The 9979-nt window shown below is 44.1% G+C and overlaps 1 protein-coding gene across 3 annotated transcripts; it reads left to right on the top strand.

Annotated features, from left to right (window-relative positions):
* The first annotated feature begins 4192 nt into the window (after window positions 1-4192).
* On the top strand, window positions 4193-9346 carry LOC103984295 (BEL1-like homeodomain protein 4). 3 transcript variants are annotated; one of them, XM_018826603.2, is made up of 5 exons: window positions 4193-4552; window positions 4807-6075; window positions 7054-7439; window positions 8145-8205; window positions 8590-9346. In XM_018826603.2, the coding sequence occupies exons 2-5, from the start codon at window positions 4858-4860 to the stop codon at window positions 9127-9129; spliced, it is 2205 nt and encodes a 734-aa protein (XP_018682148.2). In that variant the 5' UTR covers window positions 4193-4552; window positions 4807-4857; the 3' UTR covers window positions 9130-9346. The 3 variants fall into 3 exon arrangements, with proteins under 3 accessions (XP_018682148.2, XP_065038362.1, XP_065038361.1); XM_065182290.1 differs by having other exon boundaries at window positions 4201-4552; window positions 8128-8205; XM_065182289.1 differs by lacking the exon at window positions 4193-4552 and adding an exon at window positions 4675-4698.
* The last annotated feature ends 633 nt before the right edge of the window (window positions 9347-9979 follow it).

Below are 9979 nucleotides of genomic sequence, written 5' to 3'. Positions count from 1 at the left end.
GAAGAGCATGAATACCGTAACTCTGATTTTTTATTTTTTGTAGGATGAAGAAAGGTGCAAGTTGCAGTCAGACTCCTTGTCAGGATAGGGGAGCTGAAATGACAGAAAGATTCTGAGTGCGGGGCTCTCGGATCACAATATGGATTCCTGCTTTGGCCACTTGTGTGCCATTTCTTATACTCGTATCATACTTTTCTTACTGCTTCCTTCTTTTTGAGGCCCGGAAAGTGATGGATTGATGAGACTCATTTTGATGCTTCCTCGTACCAACCTTTCTTTTCTTTTCTTTTTCTTTTTTTTTTCTCATAAATAATATTATATCTCTTTGTTAGAGAGAGAAAAATGACATACAAACTTTGGAAAAATGTTCTCATGTCATACTTTTTTTTTTTTTATCGAAATCCGATAGGAAACAATTCTATCCGTCTCAGAGTATATCAAAAATCTAAATTTGAAGGATAAAAATTCTTCTAAAGACTCAAACATATATGAGATCTTATGATCATCCATAATAAATATTAGATATAAAATACGCGACAATATTCAAAATTTACCATAGAGCAAGATACTATTTGCTTATGATATCCACCATCGTCATAGATTCTATCTCGATGTTAACTCAACGAAGCTCATCCTCATAAGTCAAGCGTAATCCTTACAAGCTAGTTTTCGTCTCGCAATAATTATTGTCGCACTTCCGAAGATACCTACCTACAACCTTAAAAAATAACAGAAGCATTATCGTGTCTAGCAACGAAGCTGATATCACTATCACAATCATGATTCCAAGAACCATCAGAATTTAATTTGATCCAGCAAAGAGTTGAATTTTCTCATTTAACAAGCCAAGGATAATAAATAACATTTCCTGTAGATTCTATTGACTTCATTCTAGCATGAATGAATGTATGAGACAATTAAAAATAAATAAATAAAAATTAGAAGGCATTAAATTATTAAAAATAGCATCGTTATGAGCACCCCATAAAACCCATAAATCTGTACCAATAAACCCTCACACTAATCCAATTGTAAGACTCATGAAGGTGCAATGAAATAGATGGATTACTCACATCTGATAGAGTTCAAAAGAAGTCTCATAGTAAATAGACTATTATCATAAGGAAATTAAGATGAAATCGATCTCGAGATAATGCGGACCCATACGATCGTGAATCGTTGCATCAATCATGCGATCTAGAATTTAAATAAACATCTTCAACTTTCCTTTGGAAATTATGAGAATTCTTGCATTTATGTATAAAGAGGGTGATTGATGTTCGAAGATAAATATCAATTGATGGGGAAAGAATATTCGACACCAATCAAATACTGATGCATACCCACATCGACATAGGTTGCTCAAGAGGATATCAAATCCTCCACAAGAAACCCTCGAAGAGACTCCTAACCCAATCAAACTCAACCTTCATCGAACTCACAGACATCACAAGATTCTCTCGATGTTGTCCCATAGACAACTAGAAATATGATCACGACATGACAAACCGATGAAATCCATCGGCTCCATCCATTATCACACGAACGAACGATCAATTATCGCAAGTTGGAGATTTGGTGTCATGGATTGTTGGATGGATGCGATGAGCAATCAAAAAGCAAGAGGGCATGTGCTTCCAAAATTGTTGGAGCCCACTCAGAGATTCCTCATGTCTCCTTTCCATTCTTCTTCTATTACCAATACTTTCACCAATAATAACAATCATAGCTAATACACACTTTTGCTTCTTTTTTTCCTTCTTCTCGTCTTTCCTTTTCCTTAGAAATATAATGCCGTCAATAATTGAAGTTAGTTTTAATCGTATTATTGCACGATAAACTTGCAAGAGCATAGCAAATTAGTCAACCAATCATATCAAAAGATACGACTCCAATAATATAAATGAATTATGAAAAGGATAAAAAATACCAAGTATGTCCCGAAACAACCTACATCATCTTCTGTGCGTCATTCCATCGAACATGTCTTTTATTTTAGTGGTGACATATGATAAAAATAAGATTTTTAGTTTTATCAAAAAAATTAAAAGGTGCGGTAACGATGGATATTATTTGCACCTTAGGATCTAATGGGTCGATAAAGTGGATCAAATGCAATTGTATACACTAAAAGTATTGGTTTGATGATAGTATGTTAGAATCATTTATCAAGAATTAAGGGTTTAAAATTTTATCTGGTATATTTTTTGAATGTGTTGATTAACTAAGAACCATGACAAATTATAATAATATCCTATATGGCCTTTTGGTTTTTTGAACTTTGAAAGAATATGGCCCTTTTTCTGAATTTTGAAAGAGCATAGGAGAGATAGAAACCAAAAAAAAAAGGTTGATACACAAATTACCAAATTTTCCATAGAAGCTTCTAAGTAGGACACCTTGATTGCATGTGACATCCCATGAGAAATGAACTATTAGTCAAATTGTCAAGGAATTCAAAAGTTGACTTGGTGGTTGTCAAAATTTTGAATATATATATATATATATATATATATGGGAAATGAAACTTTTCTCCTAACAGCTATGAGGTAGCAAAATGCGATTGATTTTTGAGTCAGTAAAAATAATCCTTTCATTGGTCCTCTACGGACATCGTAATGGTCGAAGTTTCATGTATATTTCTTCATCCATTGTTTTATACATACGAGAAGTGATATGATGATAGACATAGAAGATTTTTTTTCTCCAAGAAATAAATGAGAAGATGAGGTGCAAGTTAGGCTAGTTGGGGACTTTGGCACTGTACAAATAAGCTACATGAAGTGGGCACCTACAATCATCATCCACTCCCTTGCTAGCAATTAAATATGAACAGGAGATGTGGGCTCCTCAGAAGGAGAAAAAAAGGGGTTTGGAGAGTCTACACCATCACTCCTTTGGCATGTGATTAAGGAGATGCTGAGAGGGATGTGATGATGATGTTGATGGTGGTGGGAGGGTTGGCTAGTGCTGTGGTGGTCCTCTCATGGATTAATTGGTGAGTGTGTGTATGTGTGTGTGTTTTCATTACAAAGATAAGACTCAGAAACAAGAGGAACAGAGAGAGAGAGAGAGAGAGAGAGAGAGAGAGAACACATCCACACACACACAGTCTCATTTCCTACTTGTTATGCATCACAAGTGTGCACAGAGTTGAAGCATCGAGAGAAGGATTGGTAGAGAAGTTATGGTCCAAATTTCACCTGCAGAAAATAATGGGGTATATATTTCCTACACCTGAGCAGTTCTATGGTGCCATCTCCCCTCTTTGTCAAGTTGATGCTACTGTAACCATCGTCAGATCTGGTTGCTACAGATTGGGAGGTATAAGAATTGCTCCACTCGAAGAGATTGGTGGAGATGATGAACTCACTGTATGTGATGTAGATGCAGATGGATTCAGTGAACTGCTACTGTTCATGTGGACTGGCGAGAGAGACGATCCAAGGAAGAAAGAGTTGGTGCAGTAGCGATGGCCAGATCACAGTTGTAGAATATGGTGTGTCAACACGGTGTTGGATCATGGCCTGTGTTACAGGCGATCACCGACAGAATACGCGGCCACCGTCGCGCCAGGACCACCTCAATCCGGCCGACCGATGCCCATCCGATGGCCACGGCCATCATCAAGTTCAAATCATCTTTAGGCCATATGCCAAACCCCCTTTTATGGTTGGTACTCACAACCTTATCTCCTTTATACTGGGCCTCAAATGCAGGTAGAGCAATGGCGGAATTGCCCTCTCTCTCTCTCTCTCTCTCTCTCTCTCTCTCTCTCTCTGCTTCCTCACGCATCTCAACCTGGTACCAACTGGTGACTAACTTTAGGCATTTAACTGCTTGCTATAGCTCCTCCTCCTCCCCCCCAACTCTACCTACAGACATGATCAATATGCATGAGGAGAGAGCCGTAATTAGATTCTGCTTGTCTTGGTAGTTCATCTCAAGACTGGCATGCGGGTTGCCACGGCAACCACTTCAGTTGCATTAATCAACTGGAGAAGATCGGTGGGTTTTCATGAAGCATGCACGGAGAAGGAGGCTCAAGTGGTCATTTACCATTTGAAGTGGGAGTCAATTGGGAGGAAAAGAAAAGAGGAGGTCTCCTCCTTTTGTTTTTTGTTTTCTCCTTTCTTCTTTCCCTCATTTCTTCTCGTTCACAAGCCTCCCTCTCAAATTATTGCTTCTTTCTTATAGGAAGAGTTAAAGATAAGGAGTTGTCCATAGAGGAGGAGAGGATCGGAACAGCCGACTTTTATCTTGCGTCTGTCTGCTACCAGCCTCCATTCTATTTTCTATTTTCTTTCTCTCTCTCTCTCTCTCTCCATCTTCTCTTTCAGAAGGCGATTGGAGAAGGGAGAGTCAGAGCCGAAGGAAGAGAGAGAGAGAGAGAGAGAGAGAGAGAGAGAGAGAGAGAGAGAGAGAGGAGGGGGACAAGAGCGACAAAGCTGGAGGTGGTGTGGAAGAAGAAGCTTTCAGTCTCACAGGAAGACAATGATGTCTTCTGGGTCTAAAGCTCTCCTCCTGATCTCCACCCAACAACAACTTATAGGTAACAACCTATATCTCTTCAGCACCAAACACAAACACCACCACCTTGTAATAAAGAAGACTCAACAAGGAAAGGAAAAGAAAAGAACAAAAAAAATAGAGAGAGAGAGAGAGAGAGAGAGAAAGAGAGAGAGATCATAAATAACTGTGTGAATTCCTTCCCTGCTTTCTTCAAGTCTCCAAATATTTTATATGTTTCTTCCTTTTATTGCGCGTAACAAGATGGGTGGGTGTCTGCTTTATATTGATCTGCAGCTAACATAGGGTGAATTGGGCTTCCATGATGATGAAGAAAGAGACACCGGCATGGGAATAGCGACGCAGCCATCTCAGCCCGCCTGCGCCTACCTCAGCCCGCCCAAGTCCGCCTACAGACCCCTCGCCGGGCATATTCCACCTACGTCTATGTCCCAAGGCTACCACCAAAGCCTCTTCAGCTTCTCCGATGGGTTCGGCCGGTCCATAAGCCAAGAGCAGCAGCAGCACATCGCGCAACAGAGCCGGAGAGATAAGCTAAGGGTGCAAGGATTCGACGCTGCTGGTAACCCTCTCGTTCCGATCGATGAGGAAGGCGAGGTGGCCGGCATCTACGAGCCCGCTAGCGTCGGAGCCAGCAACATGTTATCGGACATGTTCAATTTCTCGGCAGCAGCACCGTCGGCCACCGAGCTGCTCGCTAGCCAGATATCCGGCGGCTACCGCCTCCCGCCGAGGCCAACAGCGGTGGGTAGCTTCCCGGCCGATTGGTACGGAGGCCGTCAAGGAGTGGTACTGGGAGGTAACAGCGGTTTGAGCTCAATTGGTGAATCGACGTCGAAGCACCACCATGATGGCGGCCAGCAACATCCGTTGATGGGCTTGAACGCCGACTCGGCTGCTGCGATGCAGCTTTTTCTGATGAATCCACCACAGCCAGCGCCGCCGCCGCCACAACCGAGGTCTCCCTCTCCACCTCCACAAGCGGCTCCTCCCACACTCCACCACCACCACCACCACCATCCCCAGTCCTTCGGAGGAGAGGCGTCCTTTGGTGGAGGGCCAGTAGAAGGAAAAGGGCTCTCCTTGTCGTTGTCTTCATCTCTGCAACAGTTTGACATGGCCAAAGCTGATGAGCTAAAACTCCGGGAAGGGATGCTGTACTTTAACAACCAGCAGCAGCAGCATCCAACATCACACTTGCAAGGCCATGGTGAGCCGGCGCACATGGGCTACGGCGCCATGGCCGCAGTGAACGTGCTCAGGAACTCCAAGTACGCCAGGGCGGCGCAGCAGCTCTTGGAGGAGTTCTGCAGCGTGGGGAGAGGCCAGTCGAAGGCGACTAGGGTAGGCCGGCAACGAGGTGGAGGCTCTTCCAACCCTGACGTTAACCCTAGTGCCGCTGGCGCTGGCGCTGCCGGTGGTGGTGCTTCCACTTCAGCTGCTGCATCTTCTTCTTCCTCCAAACCAGACATCACTACCTTGTCTTCTGCAGATAAATTTGAGTACCAGAGGAAGAAAGCCAAGCTTATCTCGATGCTTGATGAGGCACGTATCACTCTCTCCCTCTCTCTTACTTCCATCTCCTCTTACACAAAATTCTTACCTTTACCAAGCCTTCTCTTCTTGCTGATTTCTTTCTCATCGAGAGGCCACCAAATATGTTATTTTGTGTTCAGGTAGCAACAAAAGATAAATGTGCTAATTAATTGTCCAGTCATTTTTTAGAGCATCTCCTCCATAGTGCTTGTTGTACTTCAGATTCATTCTTTTCTCCAACACAGATCATTACAGTTGCATTTTGATTTGGGAAATCGCCTTCTCTGGTACTTTTCTTGGTTTACCACCATCACCACATGCAAATGCTTGTGTTGTGGTGTTCCGATTCCAAAAGATTCATTACCCATCACGGTAACACTGCACACCAACCAAACCGGTGTTGACTTTGTGGTTGTGGTGTTTCTATTGGTAGAGAGAGAGAGAGAGAGAGAGAGAGAGAGAGAGAGAGACTTTCTATACATATTGCTACAATATGTATTCTTCCAAGTAACGATCCTTGTAATGTGCTGTGAGTGGCTTATGGCATTGGGTTGCTGCACTGTCCTCATGCAGCCCTTACATTTGGCTTAGCAGCTTTACCAAAGATCTAAGCGTTTTGGCAGTCTTGATATCATCTACTCGTCCCTCACCTTTCTTGGAAGGCCAGTGAGCCGACACCCAGGTGCAGAAAAGACATGATTGATCTCCACCAACGTGGCCTAGCTCTCTCTCTCTCTCTCTCTCTCTCAAATGACTTCACCCCCTCCTCCTCTTGTCCATCATTTGTATCAGCCACATGACAGAAAAGGAGAAGAAAATTATTGTCCTCGGTGTTGGGTGTGTTACTACAGCTTATTTAGTTTGGCATGTGTCATTCTTTACACTCCTTTTTGTTGCTTAGCCTTCAATGTAATAGTATCCCACTTTGATCCATGAAACGTAAGACTCGACGGTATGTATGGTGGTTTACATCTTCCGATGCCGCAGGTGGACAGAAGATACAACCACTACTGCGACCAGATGCAGATGGTGGTGAACTCCTTTGACTCGGTTATGGGCTTCGGAGCGGCGGCGCCTTACACAGCCCTCGCACAGAAGGCCATGTCGCGACACTTCCGGTGCCTCAAGGATGCAATCGCCACACAGCTGAAGCAAACGTGCGAGCTTCTGGGTGACAAAGAGGGCGCGAGCGGCTCCGGCATCACCAAGGGAGAGACGCCGCGCCTCCGCTTTATCGACCAGAACTTACGCCAGCAGCGTGCGTTCCACCAGATGGGGATGATGGAGCAGGAAGCGTGGCGGCCACAGCGCGGCTTGCCGGAGCGCTCCGTCAATATTTTGAGATCTTGGCTTTTCGAGCACTTCCTTCACCCGTACGTCTTCTCACTCTCTCTCACTCTCTCTGCAGATTGATTACCTCTTTCTCTACACTCTGAAACACGTTGACGTCGATGATATCCCTACTCATTGCTTCTTCATCACCCATCTTTTACTAGATATGCATGCCTCAATTTTCCTACTCAAGATTTCTGCATGTAGCTGTACCTCTCTCTCTCTCTCTCTCTCTCTCTCTCTCTCTCTCTTGAGTTGAGCACGATCGACAGAGCTAACGGTATGAAGCATGAGGCTGCCGCTCTACTCGGTAGCCACGGCATTGAAAGCAGCAACGGGTGGAGTAAATGACCATCACTTTCTGTAATATGGCCTGCTTTTATCAAGAGAGTCAGCAATTAGCAGTAAATGATTAGAGGCTTTCCGTAATCTGAATTCACTTTTATCAATGCCACACCACCGTCCTTAGGTTTATAGTCTTTTACTCCTCACCACATAAAAAAGCTGAGCAAAAGCTTATCCCTTTGCTCCATCCTTTTATAGGGATACCCCAACAGCAGTCCCTTTATGACAGCATTTAGTATCTCCTGTCCTTGCTGCTTTTTCACAGTAAAAAATATAAAGAAATGGTATATATATACATATATATATGTGTTGTTGGTAATTCATGATTGATGAATAGTGATAGTCTGTGTGTGTGTATATGTGCAGTACTGATGTCCTTTTCAGCTTTCTTATGTTATCAGGTACCCTAGTGATGCAGATAAGCATTTGTTGGCACGGCAGACAGGTTTATCCAGAAATCAGGTTTGTCCTCATCTCTCTCAATGATGAAAGAGATTCACCAGCTTTCTCTAAATCCTCGATCAATTACTTGGACACCCAGAATATTAACTCAGCTACCTTCCATGCCCTTTGCTCTCTCTCTCTCTCTCTCTCTCTCTCTCTCTCTCTCTAACTTTATTTCAAAGCTTCTCCATTCCTTCACAGTCAAAAGAACCAACCCTATGGAACAGTAAATGTAGCTTTTATCCTTTTTCTTCTTCTCAGCGATCTCAGTTACTTGTGTGATACTAAGCTTTTCCCTCTGAATCTCACTTGAAAACATTAGGTTTTGATGCAACAAACAGCAATCTTGAGAATGCAGACTACATTCATTATCGTACGTGTATAATCTACCGCCTGTTTCAGGTCTCCAACTGGTTCATCAATGCTCGGGTCCGCCTATGGAAGCCCATGGTGGAGGACATGTACCAACAGGAGTTCAAAGAGGAGGGGGAGGAAAGCGAGAAGGGTGAGACGAGCCGCCAAAGAGCACAGTCACCACCACCACCACCATCACAGCAGCAGCAGCAGCAGCAAACACAGCAAGTCCGCAGAGTAGGAGAAGCCAACGCTCCCGCGGAAGGTGACCCCTCCGCGAGCTCGTCTTCCATGAGCAGGCAGCACCACTTCGTCTCCTCCTCCGAGACCCTGCCGCCGGGCGTCGCTTTCTCCCACCACGGCCACTCGAGTGGCGGTAGCGACGATAACGTCCTCATCATGCCGCACGTGCCCGCAAGCGACGTGTACCGGTTCGGGACGACCGCCGGGGCAGCCTCATCGCTTGGGGCACCTGCGCCGGCGAGGTTCGGCACCACCGGCGACGTGTCGCTCACCCTCGGACTACGGCACGCCGGTGGCAATCCGTCGGAGAAGAGCCAGTTCTCGGTTCGGGACTTCGGTGGCTGACAAGAGAGAGAAAGAGGCATCAGGAGATCAACAGCTTCCTTCCTTTAACCAATGTAGCTCTCTTACTCCTCCCCCCACTTTGAAATTATGGAGCAGAACTATAGCAAGAAAAAGACATAGAACTGTGGGTCATAGATTGGTTTTGCAGGCTGTTCTTTCCTACTTCTTTCTAAAATTTTACAGAGACATAATGGTATTGGTGAGATAGTTACTGTGATTTTTATCTCATCTCAAAGTTCATAGTCGTACCACACGAATGTTTGGAATGGTGGTTGACATTGATCTGGAAAATGATTGCCATGCATCAAGAAATGACACCCGACAGTAACCCTGTTGCTTTGGACCATGGCTGAGGGACCATCCCACTAGCGGGCGGACGAGGCAATTGGCACGAGGGTAGAGTTAGAAGAACACGACGGCGAAGGGACGCATGCCGGTCTGACAGTGTTAGCTTATGGGGTTGTTTTTACACTCAGAAATATTGCTGTCTAAACAAAATTAAGTACACATTCTCAGTGGCACAATCCAATCCAAGATCTATAGAAGAGAGGGAAACGAAGGAGACAGCACAGCGAAGAATGTGAAGGGAAACATTCTCCATGATCCGTGATTGATTTTTCTCTTCGTTTTTTTGTTTGTTTGTTTGTTCTTCCGAAGATGTAAAAGATCTTTTGTTGTTGTTCCACCCCCCCCACCCCAACTGTGCAGATGAGTTATACAGTGAAAACAGATAGAATGAGAAGTTTTATCATCTATAGTGAGATGACAATCGAATCAAGATTGCTTTTGGAATGTCCAAAAATATATATTTTAAGATTCATGCATCTTTTCATGATAAACATACTTAGCA

The sequence above is a fragment of the Musa acuminata genome, chromosome BXJ1-5, assembly GCF_036884655.1.
Source record: "Musa acuminata AAA Group cultivar baxijiao chromosome BXJ1-5, Cavendish_Baxijiao_AAA, whole genome shotgun sequence".
Classification (NCBI taxonomy): Eukaryota; Viridiplantae; Streptophyta; class Magnoliopsida; order Zingiberales; family Musaceae; genus Musa; species Musa acuminata.
This window is presented reverse-complemented; position numbering and strand designations above follow the sequence as displayed.

What these genes read in the sequence shown, in the direction of transcription:
- LOC103984295 (XM_018826603.2), top strand. Translation starts at nt 4,858, where the DNA reads ATGGGAATAGCGACGCAGCCATCTCAGCCCGCCTGCGCCTACCTCAGC. An exon ending in TTATCTCGATGCTTGATGAG is followed by an intron (nt 6,076 to 7,053) that starts GCACGTATCACT and finishes CCGATGCCGCAG; the next exon opens with GTGGACAGAAGATACAACCA. An exon ending in TTCGAGCACTTCCTTCACCC is followed by an intron (nt 7,440 to 8,144) that starts GTACGTCTTCTC and finishes TTATGTTATCAG; the next exon opens with GTACCCTAGTGATGCAGATA.